The 21,816-nt window shown below is 26.4% G+C and overlaps 2 protein-coding genes across 2 annotated transcripts in view; both read right to left on the bottom strand.

Moving 5' to 3' along the window:
• Positions 1-21,816, bottom strand: part of LOC123266768 — a 35,498-nt gene that overhangs the window by 2,057 nt on the left and 11,625 nt on the right. Inside the window, exons 10-14 of the mRNA XM_044731167.1 lie at positions 19,477-19,575; positions 19,252-19,390; positions 16,538-16,739; positions 16,287-16,454; positions 15,583-15,870 (exon numbers count right to left, since the gene is read on the bottom strand). Coding sequence (XP_044587102.1) covers positions 15,607-15,870; positions 16,287-16,454; positions 16,538-16,739; positions 19,252-19,390; positions 19,477-19,575 — 872 coding nt within the window. The 3' untranslated portion in view covers positions 15,583-15,606. The remainder of the gene's footprint in view (positions 1-15,582; positions 15,871-16,286; positions 16,455-16,537; positions 16,740-19,251; positions 19,391-19,476; positions 19,576-21,816) is intronic.
• LOC123266769 (lys-63-specific deubiquitinase BRCC36-like) lies at positions 1,778-10,124 on the bottom strand. The gene is made up of 5 exons (XM_044731168.1): positions 9,882-10,124; positions 9,380-9,584; positions 4,708-4,796; positions 2,497-2,601; positions 1,778-2,135 (listed from the first exon to the last, which is right to left on the bottom strand). The coding sequence occupies exons 1-5, from the start codon at positions 9,990-9,992 to the stop codon at positions 1,821-1,823; spliced, it is 825 nt and encodes a 274-aa protein (XP_044587103.1). The 5' UTR covers positions 9,993-10,124; the 3' UTR covers positions 1,778-1,820.

Here is a 21,816-nt window from a genome sequence, read left to right as displayed (position 1 = left end):
TCTGAATCGGTCCAAATAGTTTTCAAAATCTAAGTTTGGTCAAGCCCTTTCGAATGGCACCAACCGCGATGAAATCGATCAAGCCGTTCAAAAGTTATAAGCGGTTCACATACTTTCACACACACACACACACACACACACATACAGACACCGTGACAACCTCGCGGGGATAGTCAGGGAAGCTTCCTGTGACCTTCAAACGTTGAGATCTGATGAAAACTCGATTTTTGCAAAACAGGGTGAAAACAATAACTTCCCGATTTTTGAAAATCTTCGATTTTCTTAGCGGGAAGTTAAAAATTACAAAGATAAAAGGGCGTATGTCTTTAATTATACGCCCTTTTACTTTTAAGAATTCGAAATTTTGGTGATCTAAAGGTCAAAGGGTGTATAATTTTTTTTTCGGCCAGTTTACAAAAGAACATATTCGTAGTTTAAAAATGTGAAAAAAAAACTTTCTGTGGTAGCAGCGGCGTAAAACCTTAACTATAAAATTTTTTAAAGTTAAAAAAGAAAATATATCTAAAAAACGCCATTAGGCCAAACCTGAAATGGAAGGTACGCAGTAAAAAATTTTGCGTCATTGCGTCAAAAAACTTAGTGTTAAAAATTTTTGTGTTAAATATTCAACACTTTTATGTGTAAATTTAACACTTATTCTGTTAAATCAACACAAAAAAGTGTTAAATATTTAACATAAAAATTTTTAACACAAAATTTTTTACCGCAATGACGCAAAATTTTTTACTGTGTAGATTTCACTGAATGATATTCTTGATTAAATAACGTGCATAAGTCGGTTGTAATACACATTGCCTGAAAATAGTTCAATTGCAATCTTAACTTAAAAAAAAATAACTAAAAATGGTCAAAATGTCAATGTTATAAACGTCAAATTATTTATTTTAACAAATAGTTTTTATAAAATTTGGATTCTGGATGCTTGATCACGCCGAGACAACTGTTCTGTTAACGGCATCAGTAGTAATATTCAATAGGGCGATTAAAACGGGAAATTTCAAAATATTTCAATGTTGTCGGTCATTGTGATTTTTTTTTATTACTTAATTTTTACGTAATTTGTTTTTTATTGGTTTCTTTTCTATTTGTTTATATCAAGCTCTGTATATGAGGCTGTTATTTAAGTATAACTTGTCTTGTGAAACTATTATTTAACATTTGGTATAAAAAATACAATTTTTTTTTATGCGCCCTTTTACCTTTAAGTAGTACTTTTCTTAAAGGTGAAAGGGCGTATGTCTTAAGATGCGCCCTTTCAGCTTTAGGATACCAATTTTTTTTTTTTTTTCACAGATGTTTACGTTTCAGACAATTTCAAACCGAATGGCAAAAAAAAATTTTTTTATACGCCCTTTCAGCACAAATCCCTATTAACCCATAGCTATAAGTCCTTTTACCTTTAAGCACGCGATATAATAAAATATACATTTAATTTCACAAAATCAAAAAAATTTATCTATTTATTTATTTTGTATTAAAATAACTTAATCGTATACAATCATAATTAATCTTAACTGTAATTTAAAATTAAAGGATAATTATATTTTTGTTGTGAATCAACAATACTGGATTTAAAGTTAAATACAATTATGTAATAATAATTAATAATGATAATATCTGTTAGAGTAATGAAATATTTATAAAAACCGAAATTGTCTTAGAAATAAATTTTTTTAAAGATAATTTCGGTTTTTTATTTTTTAAATATTTTCAATTTTTCTGAAAAATTATATGGAACGTTTAGCATAAGATAAATTTGAATATTTTAAAGATGAAAAAATGTTTTTAACAATACAAAATTATTTTTTTCCTCTAAATTTTTTGTTTCGCTTTTTAGTTGATTCAGTTTCCGGTCGAGTTGGCCGAGACTTTTCTAGTTCTTTCAATAGCTTTTGCTTAACTTTGTGAAGATGAGCTTTGTAATTTTCATTGAGAATAAGTCGCTCTTCTAGCATTTCTATTAGAGGCTTCGTAACGATATCTGTAATGTGTGCTAGTGCTCGAGTACGAACTGCCTTGTTGTGAATTATTGCAAGAGGATCTGAATTATTTATACAGTTGTCTCCAACTTCGTCATCTTCTAGGACAAGAATTTTCGGAAGATCTTTTAATGCCTAAAATAATTAAATTAATTTTATTAATTTAATAAAAAAAAAATTATTAAATGAAAAAAGCTGAATTTTTTATGAAAATCAAGTTAGCTGACATTTCAAAATTTTTAGAAATTTTTTATTGAAAAAATTTCAATTAAAAAATTTAAAAAAAAATTTCACATGTAAAAAACTTGAAAAGCTACAAGTGCAATTTTTTAGAAATATCTTTTTAGTTGTAATTTAATTAAAAAAAAAAAATCAAAAATTTTTTGACGTCTGCCATCTTCAGTGTCATAATTTTTTTTCAAATATATTTTTTTTAACTTAAATAAAAAATTGAAAATATTTTGCATAAAATTTAATAATATAAAAAATAACTTACATCCATACATTCTTTAGAAATTTCTCCAACTTTGACAATCTCTAATGGAATTTCTACGGCCTCATTGTTACGAGATTGAAAGCAAGTTAAAACACACTCTTGTTCCTGTAAATTAAATTATTAAGCAAAATTCTAAGCTAAAAACTTAAAAAATTATAAAAGTAAATTATTAAAAAAATTTCTAGTTTATAAAATTACGTTAAATATATCAAGGCTCTTATCTATTTTTAACTTCCCGCTAAGAAAATCGAAGATTTTCAAAAATCGGGAAGTTATTGTTTTCACCCCGTTTTGCAAAAATCGAGTTTTGTGTGTGTGTGTGTGTGTGTGTGTGTGTGTGTGTGAAAGTATGTGAACCGCTTATAACTTTTGAACGGCTTGACCGATTTCATCGCGGTTGGTGCCATTCGAAAGGGCTTGACCAAACTTAGATTTTGAAAACTATTTGGACCGATTCAGATCAATAGATTTTGAGAAATCTTCAAAAAACTGAAAAAAAAATTTTTTTCAAAGGTGGTTTTTTTGGAATAACTTTTAAACGGCTTGATGGTTCAATTCCAAAAACTAATCAGCTCTTAAGCTCAAAAAACCACGTCGATCGCCACCAGTCCGGTCAAAATCGGTTGATTCATTCGAGAGATATCGTGAACGAAAGAAAACCGAAAAAAGTGTTTTTTCGGAATAACTCCAAAATTCCTAGCGCGATCAATTCAAAATTTAAGATTCTTTGTGAGGCTTAAAAAACTGCGTCGAATGCTGCCAACCGCGTGAAAATCGGTTTATTCATTTAAAAGTTATTGTGGTTTAAAAATTCAAAAAATAGTGTCTCATCAAATCTCTATCAGACTTTTGAGCTCGAAGAGCTTTAAAGGATAGGAAAGCAATCTCTTTGAGCTCGGAGAGCTTAAAATAACCCATAAATTGTATTTTTGAGCTCGAAGAGCTCAAAAACGTCATTGGTGCAATTTTAAGCGCCTAAGTATGAAATTAGCGGGAAGTTGCAGGGATGGCCTTCAGGGTCAACCGGTTTCCTAATTTTTTTTGGATCGATTTATGTATTATTTTGAGCTCTCCGAGCTTGGAGAGATAGTTTTTCTATGCTTCTTCGAGCTCAAAAGTCTAAAAATTATACTATCTCATCAAAAACGATCCGAAAAGTTATGTGAAATTATGTGAAGTTATGTGCAGGAAACACTTTTCGGTTTTCTTTCGTTCATGATTTCTCTTGAACGAATCGACTGAAATTATGTGAAATTATGTGAAATTATGTGAAGTTATGTGCAGGAAACACTTTTCGGTTTTCTTTCGTTCATGATATCTCTTGAACGAATCGACTGAAATTATGTGAAATTATGTGAAATTATGTGAAGTTATGTGCAGGAAACACTTTTCGGTTTTCTTTCGTTCATGATATCTCTTGAACAAACTGACTGAAATTATGTGAAATTATGTGAACTTATGTGCAGAAAACACTTTTCGGTTTTCTTTCGTTTATGATATCTCTTGAACGAATTGACTGCACTGATAGAAGGATTTATTTGTATTAAATAATATTTGTTAATAGCTAACAAATCATTTATTAGAGACCATTTTTTAATGTTAAATAAATATTTCTTAGTATTCAAAATGATTTGTTTGTATTCAATAAATCTGATATTCATTTATTAAGTATTAATAAATCTTTTTAAATACTAAGAAATATTTGTTAAGGCCTAACAAATGGCTTCTAATAAATGATTTGTTAAATATTAACAAATCTTTTTAACTATAAATAAATCTATTAGTGTGAAGTTATGTGAAATTAAATTCTATGTCAAAAGTATAGAAAGACTATCTCTTTGAGCTTGGAGAGCTCAAAATAAGACATAAGTTGTTTTTTTGAGCTCGAAGAGCAATTATTAGTGCAATTTTAAGCGCCTAGGTATGTAAGTGGCGGGAAGTTGCAGGGATGGCCTTCAGGGTCAACCGTTTGTCTAATTTTTTTTTATAATAAAAATTGATAAAATTTTCCTTTTTCTTGGATAATTATAAAATTTTTGATTTTTTTCATCAATTAAATTACAAGTTAAAAAAAAAATACTTAAAAAAAATCATAAAAATTTTTAAATGTCGCTAATTTAATTTTCATTTTTCTTGGATGGTTTATTTAAAAATTTTTTAATTAAATTTTATCCAATAAAAAAAGAGAATTTAATAAATTTATAAAATTACCTTCGTTTCTTTCTTTTCTGAGAATACTGAAAATATAAGACCAACGAAACATGGGTCCATTAATTGATATGTTGCCTGAGTTCCGATATCTGTAAAATAATAATTTTTTACTCAACTGTAGCAATTTTATTTTGTCATTTTTCAAAATTTATTATAATTAATTTTAGCAGTTTATAACTCTATTAATTATCCAGTTTGGTTTGCTTGAAATTACTCATATTATTTATTGTATTGGACTGTATTATAATAATTTATTTATTTATTAATCTCGTTACAAAAAAATTCTATAGAGGTGCGTATAGCACCTGTGCATAGAACGAGTACATATTAACAAAAATATATTTTATCATCAACAATCTCTTAATATATAAGATAGTAATATAGTAATACTTAATACAGTGCAAGCTAAAAGAAAATCAACCTAGCAAGCTAGTTATTTATATAAGTTTTATAAGTAATATTGTTTCAACACTTAAATTAATATCACGATTTTTAACTAATTATCTATTTTTATCCATTCTCTCAGTTTTTTGTTTATTAGTTTCTTCTTATCATTCAAAGTTTTCATCTCTATTGGTAATTTATTGTAATATTTTAAAGCTACATAATAAGCACATTGTGTGTAAATTGTTTTACTTATTTTTGGTAGTGACAGTTGTTTATGTCTTGTACAAGTTATTTTATCATTATAGAGATTTATGCAATCTTGATAATAGAAAGATAACGCAGTGGTAATGAAAGTTTTTCTGATCCCAAGGGGAGTGTTGTTGATATTAGTTACGCACAATTTACTTAGTAATCTATTTTGTATATTTGAGATGATTTTAATTGACTTATCATATGCACCTCCCCAGGCAATAATACCATAATTTATTATGCTTTCGAGTAGCCCATGATATATTATTTTCATGGTTTGTGGATTTAATATTCCTGTCAGTTTGTAAAATACAAAAGTGAAATATTTGAGTTTTTTGAATAATTCCAGAGCATGGTTGTTCCATCTCATATGATTATCAAAGTGTATTCCAAGATATTTACAATGTTCAACTCTTTTCAACGGCTTATAATTAATATGTACTTCAAACTCAGTTGGGTAACTATCTTTATAACTGCCGAAAGTTATAAATGTAGACTTATCTATATTGAGAGAGAGAGAGAGAGAGAGTTGATTCTCTCTAAGCCATAAATCAATTTTATGTAACCATTCAATTAATTTATTTTTAACTATTAGCCAGCTTTTTCCTGAGCATAATATGGCTGTATCGTCAGCATAAGAAACTATGGTATCATTTTATAAAACATTAAAAATATCTATAATGAGTGTTTTTTCATGCCGTCTAGGTCAAATAACTAGTAGATGTTGTTCAAGTCAAGAGATGGATACTTCCATCTTCCCTTATTGGTTGAGAGATATCCTCTCTGTACATAAAGTTGGAAATCCATCAAACTTGAATAATAGTAAAGCTGTAAGCTTGTAGTATCCATTCGAGTACTAAAGATGTTAATTAATTGAAAGAAATTATTTTGAATGAGAGTAAAGACAGACTTTCGAAAAAATAAACGGGGTTGGTTGCCAAGCCAGGAATCGAACCTGGATCTCCCTGATAGCATGTCAGGAGCTCTACCAGTTAAGCTACCAGGCCCCTTCCACCATCCACCTTTCTCAGTCCATTCTTATACTCTCAATACTTACTTTACTATCCCTTCCCTTTTACCCGAGTTACGTACTATGATGGTAGTAGTACTTTTATTTAGGCAATATTATTAAATTACTAAAGGTGTTTTCATGACCGAATTGTATATATATATATATAATGAGTGTTTTTTCATGCCGTCTAGGTCAAATAACTAGTAGATGTTGTTCAAGTCAAGAGATGGATACTTACAAATATAAATAATGCTGTGAAGCGGGAAAGAATAGGAGTTACGGTAATTATTACGTGAAGCGTTCCACATTCACGTAACAGGATATTGGTAGGAAAGGATTGAGAAATGAATGTGGAGAGGATCATCTTAATGTGAGTTTATAGAATATGCGAGAAAAAAAATTATTAGATAGCTCGGACTGGGATTCGAACCCAGAACCTTCCGAAGACATGTCAGCTACTCTACCATTTGAGCTATCCGGTCTATACTAAATTTCCTTTCGCTTATTCTATATACATTAAGCCACACCGTCCATCTTACGGTAAGCATTTTTACAAATATAATTAATGCTGTGAAGCGGGAAAGAATAGGAGTTACGGTAATTATTACGTGAAGCGTTCCACATTCACGTAACAGGACATTGGTAGGAAAGGATTGAGAAAGGAATGTGGAGAGGATCATCTTAATGTGAGTTTATAGAATATGCGAGAAAAAAAATTATTAGATAGCTCGGATACTTCCATCTTCCCTTATTATGTTATCAGGGAGATCCAGGTTCGATTCCTGGCTTGGCAACCAACCCCATTTATTTTTTCGAAAGTCTGTTTTTACTCTCATTCAAAATAATTTCTTTCAATTAATTAACATCTTTAGTACTCGAATGGATACTACAAGCTACAGCTTTACTAGTATTCAAGTTTGATGGATTTCCATCGAACTTATGTACAGAGAGGATATCTCTCAACCAATAAGGGAAGATGGAAGTATCCATCTCTTGACTTGAACAACATCTACTAGTTATTTGACCTAGACGGCATGAAAAAACACTCATTACATATATACAATTCGGTCATGAAAACACTTTTAGTAATTAAAAATATCATTGATATATATTATAAATAAATATTTATAATATAATGCATCATATTTCTATTTTATTATTTAATCACACTATTTATTTATCACTCATTAATTATATCTAAACTTTGTATAATTACCATCCGACTAAGACTTAGAGCATATAAATTTGATCAATAAATAAATAAATCCCGAGAAAAAATATTTATATATAATTATATATATTTATATATAAATTGGTTGTATATGATTATATATGAAAAATGGCCAAACATAATCATATCTAATCATATATAATTATACATAACAATATTTGATTATATATTTATTACATCTAATTAATTATTGGGTTAATTTTATGGGTATAGTATTTAATATGGTCCTACGCAATTCTCTGTAACCAATTATAATGCAAAAAAAAATATCTAGCTATAATTTTACGGCTATAACACCAGCGGTCACCCATCCAACTATTAACCCTGCTAAATGCTGCTTAACTTTAGTGATCTCCGTGCGTCTTAAAGTTTCTGTCTGCTGTGCTGCTGTCTTAGATGTCAATGATTCTATGATCTACATAATGTATCATATGAGTTTATCATAAATATAATATAAAAATTGATTTTATAATATATTTGGATAGTCATAATTCATAATTTATTTATTTGACCGAATCTCATTATAATATAACACTTATTTAAATAATAAAATAAATAATGATTTTACTATTAGGTAGTAGCAGAGCAGACCAAAACATCTCATAGGAAATGTAACAAATTTTGTATTTCAGAATTATTTAAACGTAATTATAAACATCATTTTACACTTTTCATGATTACCAAAAAAAAATTTTTTTTCAAAGAAAAAATTTTTATATATGTTAATTATATATAAGCATATATAATTATATATACTTGTATATAATTATATATGGGATTATATATAATCTTGGATGGCTGTATATTGCTCCATATATGGTTATTTATAATTATATATGATTATATATGACCTCATATACAATTCCATATATAATCATGTATGATTATATATAACTATATATAATTATATATGGAACTATATATAATCTTGTTTGGCTGTATATTGCTCCATATATAGTCATATATAATTATATATGATTATATATGACCTCATATACAATTCCATATATAATCATGTATGGTTATATATAATTATATATGGAACTATATAATCTTGCTTGGTTTTATATTGCTCCATATATAGTCATACATAATTATATATGATTATATATAACCTCATATACAATTCGGTATATAATCATGTATGATTATATATAATTGTATATGGAACTATATATAATCCTGCATGGCTGTATATTGCTCCATATATAGTCATATATAATTATATATAATCTTATATACAATTCCATATATAATCATGTATGATTATATATAACTATATATAATTATATATGGAACTATATATAATCTTGCTTGGCTGTATATTGCTCCATATATAGTCATATATAATTATATATGATTATATATGACCTCATATACAATTCCATATATAATCATGTATGGTTATATATAATTATATATGGAACTATATAATCTTGCTTGGTTTTATATTGCTCCATATATAGTCATACATAATTATATATGATTATATATAACCTCATATACAATTCGGTATATAATCATGTATGATTATATATAATTGTATATGGAACTATATATAATCCTGCATGGCTGTATATTGCTCCATATATAGTCATATATAATTATATATAATCTTATATACAATTCCATATATAATCATGTATGATTATATATAATTATATATGATTATATATAATTATATATGTGATTCCATATATAATCATATATAGTCATATATGATTATATACAATTATATATGATTATATAGAAACATTTTTTCTCGGGATAAAATAAATAATTTTACTACTCACCAACATGAGAGGGAAAAACAGTGATATGAGGATGAGAATGATACCATCCAATAACTCTCATATCTCTTTTTAATTCAATAGTCAATCTTTCAGCTTCAGCTGCAGCTTTTAATAACTGTTCTGGTGAAATTTCTACACGGTCTTTTTTCTTATCTAACCGTAGAAGAATATTTAACGCAGAAATTTTAGTGACTCCATCGTCGATCTAAAAAAAATAATTATTAAACATTTAATCTATTTATTTATTCTTTTTTTCATAATGAAAATTAAATTAGCTGACGTTAAAAAATTTTTAAGTGAAAAAAATCATTTTTAAAAAATTAAAATAAAAAATTTGACATGCAGAAAATTTGAAAAATTCTAGGTGCAATTTTTTAAAAATACTTTTTTGTTTATAATTTTTATTAAATCAAAAATTCTCAAATGTCTGCTAATTTTATTATTCTTTAATATTAATTGACAAAAAATTTATATTAAAATAATAATCAGTAAAATAACCTACATCACCAATAAGCAGTCCCATAACTTCAAAATTTTCAGTTGACAAGGCATGTTGGAGACAAGCCATGTAAACATCGGCTTGTAACTCAACTTTTTTCAATGGATATTCCATTATTTATTTTTTTTCTCTAAAAGTATCACTTACAGAAAGATAATAAATAATATCAAGTGTTTGACATAGTTTAACATAACCTCCTGTTGTGATTTATTTATACGAAAAATACGAATATGTGAAATATGTGTATGTACATAAATATAAACTGATGAGGTTAATGTGATTCCTACTTTATCACGCAGGCACTGCGATAGACGTAATAATAATAATAATTATAAAAATTTATATTATTATGAAAATTAATTTAGCAGATAAGGTAAAAGCCCCAATTATTGACGGGGGTCTAAATATTGACACCCTAAATTATCTTTAAATCCCATAATAATCCACTCTTATAATTTAGATGAAAAATATGAAAATATATCATGTAAGCAAACTATTCGTAACGTGATTGGTCGAATATATCATAAGAATGAAAATATATGCAAACTCAATAGTCAGGCGCGCGCTTGCGCGCGCAAATTTGAATTCTAGTCCCATAATAAAATTGAGATGAAATGTATGTGAAACCAATTTATTCGTGATGTGATTGGTTGAAAATATTTATTCTCATTTTGATTGGTTGAAAGTGAATATAATATACATAAACTACACATAAATATATCATGACCATAAATATGAGGCGCGCGCTTGCGCGCGCTAATTTGAATTCTAGTATATTAAATTATCTGTAATAAGAATAACGATCAAATAAATTTTTATTAAATTCTAATTAATTAAAAAATTGAAAAAAAAATCACTTTCAGTTCAAAATATTAAATATTAATTATTAAAAAAAAATAAAATTACCACCAGTTCATCAAATCAGCTTACGAGCGTCTATTTTCTTAACAACTTTGGTTAGACAAGCATTTTTTTTAACTGCCGAGTTTAAGGTATTACCCTCGCCAGAGTCGTTTTCTTAAGATTTTTTTTAAGCTTTGGCAGGTTAATATCTATATAATTCTGCATCGATTGGCGCAATTTGAGAATTTTTTACCATCTAGTTTCCGAGATATTTAATTTCAAAATTTGAGTGTTGAACGCTCTTATACATTACGGTATACGGGATATCGAAAAGTTTACCTACAAACATTTTTATATCTTAGAAACTTTTCTTAGGATCTTTTTAAAAAACTAGAGTAATGTTAACTAACAACTAAACAATTTAAAAAAAAAAATTCATTGATAATTACCACACAGTTTCAGAGATATTTATTAATAAGTAATGAAAAATTTACCAGACTTTAACCGAGGAGGGGATACGTTAATAAAGCTGTGGCAACAGGGCAAGTTTTGTGAGCCGCGAAAGAAGTATGAGACGCGCATGCGCTGACAAATTTGAAAAGTTTAATTTACGTTAGGTTTAATATTATAGTTATTAATTTTATTTATTTAAAAAAAATAACAATGATTATTTTATGAAAATAAGTATTTTTCTATATTTATAAAAATTCAAAAAGTTATCAATTTTAATATAATAATATTTATTAATCTTTCATAAGTTATAAAAATAATAGTCAGATGAAAAAATAAAAAAAATACTAAAATTTAAAATCAGTTAATACATCAACATAAAAAAATTAGTTACTGATTTTTCTGAAAAAACAAAACATTATTATCAATTATTTTTTTTCTATTTGTTATTTGCATAGTTATTTTCATATTTGTTAGAGATTTCTGTCGTTTTTCAAGGACTTTTTTTATGAATCGTCCTTTATAAATCAATTTTTCAGACATTGTAATTATATTTCTGAATAAATGTATGTAAATAAATAGATAAACGCATGTGTCAAAACAGAAGTTAGTCTACAGTTAGTCCAAAACACTACAGTATAACCACTATAAAATGTCTCAACGCTCACGCAGTGTTGCCAGACTTTTCAAACGATCAGTTTCTCGTTTGTGATTGGCTGAAATAAGTACATAAACAGCAAAAAGTTTTAAGCTTGTCAATAATGACTATCCAGTATGTGTACCATACACTCTAGCATAAACTTTTGACGACGGAAGTCGCGGGGGTAATACCTTAAATTAATTTTTTCATGTAATTATATGATCTATTTTTTTTTTTTAATTAACAATATATGAAATATTTATAAAATTAAATAATCGAAATTAATTGTATGCTTTACGATATTTAAATAATGGGAGTCAATAACTAATTCATAATTTTTATGGTGAATCCCATATTGACAGCCAGTCAACAGCGCTATGACGCCTTTTTTGTTAAGTATAAAATACGTATTTTTTTATACGTACGTTATATACGCGATTATATTCAAGGCTTTTAACTGTCAAATAACTCGACGTGTTTTGGTGTTAAATAAGTTCTTGAATAAATTGTTATATTTTTAATAATAATTAATCATTCATAGAAATTATTATTAATTAACTTTAATAATATTGATTACTTTATATCAAGTTTTGATAAATAAAAATATAACCAAATGATTCGACGCATGCGCAGTAGGGGCGTCAATAATTGGGGTTACGGTACGTCAATATTTAGATCAATCAGTTTTTTAACCCGTCAACTAGAATCTGAATTTGCGCGCGCAAGCGCGCGCCTGACTATAGCATTTGCATATATTTTCATGCTTATGATATATTCGACCAATCACGTTACGAATAGTTTGATGCAACATACATTTCATCTCAATTTTATATTAGGAATTTTATATTAGGATTAGGATCAACTAGAATTTGAATTTGCGCGCGCAAGCGCGCGCCTGACTATAGCATTTGCATATATTTTCATGCTTATGATATATTCGACCAATCACGTTACGAATAGTTTGATGCCACATACATTTCATCTCAATTTTATATTAGGATAATAATTGGTGTGTCCAGATTATCTATTTAATTATTTAAAATTAATTAGTAAATATCACTGATTATCATTTTAAAAAAAGAAATTGATTAGTTAAAACATTACTTAAGACATTACCACAAACAAAATTCAACGATATTTATATTTGATTGCTTAAAAAAAATCAAATCATAACTTTGTCTCTTATAGCGTCAATAATTGGGGCTTTTACCTCATTTTGTAATTTTTAGAATTTTTTTAACAAATAAATTATGTCAAAGAAAATGAGAAAAAAAAATTGACATTTAGAAAATTAGAAAAATGAAAAATCCAATTTTTTGGAAATGATTTTTCGGAGCAAATTTATTTATTAAAGAAAATTAAAAAATTGTCACGTGACTGCTAACTTTAATGTCATAAATTTATTTTATATTTAAATTTTCAATGATACTAAAGTTAGCTTACAGCTGTCAATTTTTTTATTTTTTTATAACAAATTAATTTCATTAAAGAAAAATGTTTTAAAAAAGTTACAATAATAATTGATGATACTGAAATTGAGAGACATCTGATAATTTTTAGTATTTTTTTAACAAACAAATTACAGCAAGAAAATTTTATTTTATTAAAAACATCTTTAGAAGCTCTGATGAAAAATTATAAATGAGATTTTTATAAATTTTCTATGCTTAGTTTATTTTTCAAGAAAATTCAAAAAATTCTCAAGTGTTTGCAAACTTCAGTCTCATAATAATTGTTATAATTTTCTTATGTGTAATTTTTTTATTAAATTTTTTTTTCATAATTATTTTGTTGTTATAAAATCATAAAAAATATTTTTTACAAATTTGCATATGCAATTTTATCAAATTTCTTCATGTGTAATTTTTTTATTAAATTTTTTTCATGATATGATTTGATTGTTATAAGAATCCAAAAAATTGACAAATATCGCGTTACTAGAACCATAAGTGCGTATAAAAAATTTTTTTTTGCTCCAATCAATGTAAAAATGTTGAAAACATTAACATCTATGGAAAAAACGAAAAAAAAATTTTTTTTTGTGATACGCCCTTATGGTTTTAAGAAAACATTTTTCTAAAACCATAAGGGCGTATCCTGTTTTTTCGGTTTATTATCAATTATGGGTCAGAGTAAGAAAAAAAATTGCAAAGGTAATAGAATATCACTCCACAACTTGATTTATTTCAACAAATATTTATGTGTTAGGCTAATCCTAATCCTTATAAGTATCTACAGTCTAAATTTTAAGTTTTCTTTAAAATTATTCGAAATCATTCTCAAATTTTTATTCAATAAATAAAAATTTTTTTATTAATTATTTCGTCCATTGTTACATGATTACTTTTACGTCTATCAAGCTAGCTTGGACTCGTCCATCAGGCATTGACTTATTATTCAAGCAACAAAATTTATTTTTGGTGCTAAATTTGTTGCTTTTTTGTTGCTCTATTGAGAATATTGTTGCTTGTTTAGATTCCAAGAAATCAATAATAATGACCGTCCAAGATGGGCTCTGCCACTGCTAGCTTGATATGCCTATTATTTTTAACTAATAATTTATTAGTCAATTTAACTTCTTTTAAATTTCAAAAATTGTACATAAAGTTTACCAAACTACTAAATTTCAAAACATGCATACAAAAATGATCGCTTTTGTACAATTTAATATTCTTAATTACAATTATATTTAAAAATTCTAATTTAAAGTATTACATTACAATTCATTAATTCAAAAAATCGTTCATCATAAATATAAAAAAATTAACTTAGTGTTAAAATAAAATCGTTCTTGAAATTGGATCTACAATCAGCAATAAAGTGATATTGTAAATAAGTAAATAAATTTTACATTGTATAAAAACAAAGTTAATGTATTGTTAAACAAAGTGTTAATTTTTTTTTTTAACTAGATAATGACAAAAAAATTTATAAACTATGACCATGGCTGAAAATTAAACTTTGTTAATACCGATGATATTTTGTGGGACAGTGCCTGATGTACAAAAATGATTTAGATCATCAAACTTGCTTCAAGATATTGGTATTGAAGAATCATAACAATTCTCAAGAACAAAGTTCTTTTTGAATGATTTTTATAAAATTACAGTTCTTAATAACTTACAAAACTCTTTTGTTAATTGTAAATAGATCTGAAGTAAAAAAAATCAATTTTGAAAAACTTTGAGGCTAATTTTATTAACTTGAAGACATACCGATTGTTCTCAAGTTGTTATGAATTTATTTTTTCTTAATTTTTCATTCGTTTTTTCACTCAAATAAATATTTGTTGATATAAATTAAGTTATGGAGTGATAATTTCTATCACCTTTGCAATTTTTTTTCTTACTCCGACCTATAATTGATAATAAACCGAAAAAACAGGATACGCCCTTATGGTTTTAGAAAAATGTTTTCTTAAAACCATAAGGGCGTATCACAAAAAAAATTTTGTTTTTCGTTTTTTCCATAGATGTTAATGTTTGCAATATTTTTACATTGATTGGAGCAAAAAAAATTTTTTTATACGCCCTTATGGTTCTGCAGAACCATAAGGGCGTATATTTTGAGATACGCCCTTATGGTTTTAGTAACGCGATATAAAAAAACTATATTCAATTATTAATTTAATGATAATAACTCTACACAATTTAAAAAATTTATCAATTTTATTACAGCAACTGAATTGATTTCTTCAACAGTAGCACGTGATAATTAATATAATGTACAGAGTTCACGTGGTACTGATGAATTACCGATAAATTATATAACAAAAATCTGTAAAAATAGACTTTTTCAAGAGTCCCAAGATTCAACTGTTGGCAGAGGAATATCAATCACTCTATCATGATGAGGGTAACATGGATGCCACCAATCAATGACTTTGCAGTCAACAACTCCGCTTAGTATAACTACGTGAGTTGGTACTTTAGAGCTGTAATTGCTTGAAAAATTTAAATGAAGCCGATGATGTTTGAAACCGGGTGATAGGTCCATTTTAACAGATTGAAGAATCAGACTGTTTACCAATGGTATCATTCCATAATTTAAACAGGTCACCTAATAAATTAAATATTAATAATAATGACATTGTAATCAACAGACAATTTTTTAAATTTTTATTACACACAAATTATAAAAAATTTGCACTTGTAATTTTTTTTCACTTTCTAAATGCAGAATTTTTTTACAAAAATTTTGTTATAAAAAAATTAAAAATTGACAAATGTTTGTTAATTTTAGATGATACAAAAGTTAGCTGAAGTTTTTAATTTTTTTGTTTATTAAATTAGAACTAAAAAATATTTTTTAAAAATTGCACTTATAGTTTTTTACAAATAAAATTTTTTTGTAATAATTTTTTAATAAAAAAAAATTCTAAAAATTTTTATAAGTAAAAATTTTTATAAGCTAACTTAATTTTTAATATTATTAATTTATAATTAAATAAATTCATTAATATTAAAAATACTTACTCTGAGTATACGACAATTATTTTCAGGATTTATTGCAACTTCCTCAAGCATATTATTCTCATGAAATTCTTCATTGATTATGTTACTAATACAATTGTTTTTTGTGTTATTAACATTATTAGAAATATCTTTGAGTTTGAAATAATAAAACCAATGATTTTCTCTTTTCTAAAAAAAAAATCAATATTAAAATAAATTTACAAGATTAAATTAAATGGATAAAATGAATAAAATTATGAAGAAAAAAAAACCTTGTGCCACATAAGACAACATCGTCTCTTAACCAAAGAATGTGGTTCCTTCTGTTCTAAATATGGATTTTTATTAACCTTTTCTAGAGAAGAAAAATAGGTAAAATGTAATGTTCTGATTACACATGCTCGAATGCCATGCAGTAGTACCATACATTCAGGTCTTAGTCTTTCTGGTAAATATGGTAGAGGTTTATAATACCTAAAAATGACAAAATTATTTTTTATTCAATTAATCCTTATTAAAAAAAAAGATTTAAAACGATTCGAAATGACTCAAAGCGATTAAAAACGATTCAACTTGACAAATATAGGGTAGAAGTACCGTTTTTGGCCACCTTAGCACCTTTTTTGGCCAGTTAACATTGGAATTAATTTATAAAAAATTATAATATTATTTTATTTACTTATTTATTATTTAATTTCAATGCCAAGGCAGTATAGCCAGATGGCAAAAGTATACAAAAAGATTTACAATAAAAGTACACGTATGACTAATGAAAATATAAAATTTCAAAAATATTAGATATTAAGAATTGATCGTTTTTCTTTACTTTACTTTGGAATACAATTATGACAAATACAAGAAAAAAAAAATTAGGAAAACGGTTAACCCTAAAGGCCATCCCTGCAACTTCCCGCTAATTCAATACTTAGGCGCTTAAAATTGCACCAATGGCGTTTTTGAGCTCTTCGAGCTCAAAAATACAATTTATGGGTTACTTTGAGCTCTCCAAGCTCAAAGAGATTGTTTTCCTATGCTTTTGAGCTCTTCGAGCTCAAAAGTCTGATAGGGATTTGATGACACTATTTTTTGAATTTTTAAACCGCAATAACTTTTGAATGAATAAACCGATTTTCACGCGGTTGGCAGCATTCGACGCAGTTTTTTAAGCCTCACAAAGAATTTTAAATTTTGAATTGATCGCGCTGGAAATTTCGGAGTTATTCCGAAAAAACACTTTTTCGGTTTTCTTTCGTTCACGATATCTCTCGAACGAATCAACCGATTTTGACCGGACTGGTGGCGATCGAGGTGGTTTTTTAAGGTTAAGAGCTGATTAGTTTTTGGAATTGAATCATCAAGCCGTTTAAAAGTTATTCCAAAAAAACCACATTTGAAAAAAATTTTTTTTTTAGTTTTTTGAAGATTTCTCAAAATCTATTGATCTGAATCGGTCCAAATAGTTTTGAAAATCTAAGTTTAGTCAAGCCCTTTCGAATGGCACCAACCGCGATGAAATCGGTCAAGCCGTTCAAAAGTTATAAGCGGTTCACATACTTTCACACACACACACACACACACACATACATACATACAGACACCGTGACAACCTCGCGGGGATAGTCAGGGAAGCTTTCTGTGACCTTAAAACGTCGAGATCTGATGAAAACTCGATTTTTGCAAAACGGGGTGAAAACAATAACTTCCCAATTTTTGAAAATCTTCGATTTTATTAGCGGGAAGTTGAAAATAAATTTGAGTATAAAAATTGAGCATTAAAAATTTAAGAGTTAAACTCAGTGGTACAAATTATACAAATTATAGAAGATGATAATCTGAGATGATCTAGAACGATAAACTCATGTAACAGAAATGTGTAAATGAATATCAAAGGTTTTAAAATTAGGATTCATTGTCTTCTTTAAAAGTTTGAAATTAAGATTCATTATCTCGTTGACGTTTCATGAAGAATTCAAAAGTACTAGTTTTAAAAGAATTTAAGCTAAGTGAATTTGTGACTTCAAATGGTAATTCCCTCCGAATTCGGTTGATTCATTCAAAAGTTATTGTGGTTTGAAAATTCAAAAAATAGTGTTCTATAAACCTTCTATTAGGTCTATTAGCCTTTTGAGCTCGAAGAGCTCAAAAGCATAGAACAGCGATTTATTTGAGCTCGGAGAGCTCAAAATTACACAAAAATTATATTTTTGAGCTCGAAGAGCTTAAAAAATAAGTGAATTGTTGAACACTTAGTTATGGAGGTAGCAGGAAGTTGCAGGGATGGTCTTTAGGGTCAACCGTTTACCTAATTTTTTTTTGTGACGCTTGAGTATACATTTTGCATGGGTTGAATCGTTTTAAATCTTTTTTTACACGCTTTATATTAGCTTCACTTGTATGTCAGTTTGTCAGTATGTCAGTAACTCTCCGTGGGTAATTTGCGCGCCTGAATATTTTTGATAATCAACAAATAATAGTTTAAAAAAAAACTAAAAAATCACGCTTTTATAAATAAACCAAACTAAAAAGTAAAAAATAAATAATAGTTTAAAAAAACTAAAAACACACTTTACATAGAAAACCAAACTAAAAAATAGAAAATAAATTTTAATAAATTTAAATTAAGAATAATGTTAAAAATTTCAATAAATATAAATTAATAATAGTGTAAATAAAAAAAATGTATTTTATTTTAAAAAAAGCGTGGGGTGCATGGTGTCAATAGTTATAAATATTTTATTGACAGATATGAGTAGAGTGATTATCATTTTGATATCTTAAAAAGCACCCCACGCTTTTTTTAAAATAAAATACATTTTTTTTTATTTACACTATTATTAATTTATTCTTAATTTAAATTTATTAAAATTTATTTTCTATTTTTTAGTTTGGTTTTCTATGTAAAGCGTGTTTTTAGTTTTTTTAAACTATTATTTTTTTAATAAGGGAATAATAATTGGATGAAAAAATTTAATGAAAATTTATGTACCTTTTATAAAGGTGAAACCAAAATTTACCAGTTCTTGTTACATAATACGAGCTTTTACAGATAACTGAGAATTTACTAACGTCTTCTGGTTTTATATGCTCTGATATGAGGTACCAAAGATCTAGAGGGTAATCTATGCCTGTAAAATATTAATTTAAATAAAAAAATCTGAGTGTATTATTTATTTTGGGGAAAAATTTTGGCACTACTTATAACAAACTTTACCTGATTCTGAAGGTGATGGATTATTAATATGAGTTTTATCTAATTTATCAACAATTCCTGAAGAATTAACGCATTCAATTCCATTAATTTTACCTGTAACTGTAAAAATTTATTGTTAGAAATAAAAATACTTTTTAATTAACAGCTAAAAATATTTATACATAACACAAATTTTAAAAATAGATACTAGTTACAGAATTTTAATTTTTTTTATGTTTGTATTTACTTACGTTAAAAAACAAATTACTTGATTTTTATATTTTAATTTTATTTCACGTACAATTTAAAAACTCACTTGCAAAAGTTAAAAAAAAAATATTAACTAATTTAAGTAATTAAAAAAAAAATAATAAATTAATTTTAGTAAAAAAAAAAAAATTTTTTTTAAATTCCAGCTTTAGAAGCTGTAAAAAATTATAAATGCAATTTTTTAAAGTTAATTTATTTTAATAAAAAAATTAATGATTTTTTTTTTTTAAATAAAATTTTAAAAACAGAAAAATATATATAACCTGTAAAATCGTCGTATTTTTTCATAAGTTTTCCTTTGTTGCGGTGTTTTTTATCTGAGCGTGCCATAATTTGAAACTTTTTGTTAATTTATTAATTTTTTACAATAAATTTCTAACCAATAAATAAATAAATAAATAAATATGAAATAAACTTAACAAGTTGAAAATTTTATTATTAATAATAAAAAATTATCAAATTCCATCAGCTGTTTTCAGATTTTTAAATTATGTATCGACATGATAATTAAGATAAACAAATGATTAATTTTTAGAGTAATATTAACTCATGTCAACACAATAATAAACACCATAATAATAGATAATAGAACGAGATGTCATATGCCACACATTAAAAATTATTTTATAATTTTTATAACAATAAAATTATTATAAAAAAAAAAACATGCAAAAATTGATGAAAATTTTTTTAAGTATTTTTTTATAATAATTGTTATAAAAATAAAAAAAAAAAATGACAGTTGTCAGCTAAATTCAGTCTAACATCTGATTGGTGTTTTTTTAGTGACCTTCAGCGCCACCATGCGGTAGCAATAATTTATACCGCGTGATTCAAATAATTAATTTTAATTATCAATCAGCTGATCGATAAAATAGTGTCATTTTGTTGACACAGTAGATGTTATGAATAATTATAATAATATGTAATGAAAACACTTAAGTTATGAATTAAGGAAGTCCTTTCGCTCCAGTTGAGTCATAACAACTGTAGTAGTAAATTTTCAATAAATTAAAATACAAAACCCATAAAAATTCCTAAAATTAAAAAATAAATAGTATATGAGGCATTAATCGTTGAAATTTTAAAAATTAAAAAAAAAAAATAGTTAAATACAAAAATTAATTTGACTGTTGTAAATCAGCTGTTAGTAACCTATCCGTGATTTGGCAACGCTTTATTTTGGTTGTTTACATTTTTATTTGCACAATATAACCTTAACCGTGTTTAACTTTTTGCAGTCAGTGTAAATAAATAAATTAATTAAAAATGTTTAGTCACAAAACCATAACATTGTAATGTCTCATGGCAGGAATGCTAGTATTTTTTAATTATTGTTTTATTTTTCAATTATCAATTATGAAAATTTGCTAACAATAAATTAACTAATAATTATGCATGAAAAACATAAGCGCGTTAAAGTTTAGTTTGAATTTATTGAATGGTCTGAAGCTCGCGCGCTACGCAACGTTGCCAAATCTTTTGACTCCATTTTATAGTAGGTAACTTGAGAATTTTTTGTGATTTTTAAGGTAGTACCCTCGCCAGAGTCGTTTTCTTAGGATTTTTTTTTAACTTCGGCAGATTAATATTCATATAATTCTGCGTCGATTGGCGCAATTTGAAAATTTTTGACCATTTAGTTTCAGAGATATTTAATTTCAAAGTTTGAGTTTTGAACGCTCTTTTACATTGCGGTATACGGGATATCGAAAAGTTTACCTACAAACATTTTATATCTCAGAAACTTTTCTTAGGATTCTTTTAAAAACTAGAGTAACGTTAACTAACAACTAAACAATTTTTTAAAAATAATTTCATTGATAATTACCACACAGTTTCAGAGAGATTTATTAATAAGTAATGAAAAATTTACCAGACTTTAGCCGAGGAGGGGATACGTTAATAAAACTGTGGCAACAACGCAAGTTTTGTGAGCCGCGAAAAAAATATGAGACGCGCATGCGCTGAAAAATTTGAAAAGTTTAATTTACTTTAAGTGTAACATTATAGTTATTAATTTTATTTATTTAAAAAAAAAGTAACAATGATTATTTTATGAAAATAAGTATTTTTCTATATTTATAAAAA

The sequence above is a fragment of the Cotesia glomerata genome, linkage group LG6 (assembly GCF_020080835.1).
Source record: "Cotesia glomerata isolate CgM1 linkage group LG6, MPM_Cglom_v2.3, whole genome shotgun sequence".
Classification (NCBI taxonomy): Eukaryota; Metazoa; Arthropoda; class Insecta; order Hymenoptera; family Braconidae; genus Cotesia; species Cotesia glomerata.
Note: the sequence above shows the minus strand (reverse complement) of the source record. Positions and strands in the feature narration are given on the sequence as shown.

What these genes read in the sequence shown, in the direction of transcription:
- LOC123266769 (XM_044731168.1), bottom strand. Translation starts at nt 9,992, where the DNA reads ATGGAATATCCATTGAAAAAAGTTGAGTTACAAGCCGATGTTTACATG. An exon ending in TGGGACTGCTTATTGGTGAT is followed by an intron (nt 9,585 to 9,881) that starts GTAGGTTATTTT and finishes TATTTTTTTTAG; the next exon opens with ATCGACGATGGAGTCACTAA. An exon ending in CAGAAAAGAAAGAAACGAAG is followed by an intron (nt 2,602 to 4,707) that starts GTAATTTTATAA and finishes TTTAATTTACAG; the next exon opens with GAACAAGAGTGTGTTTTAAC.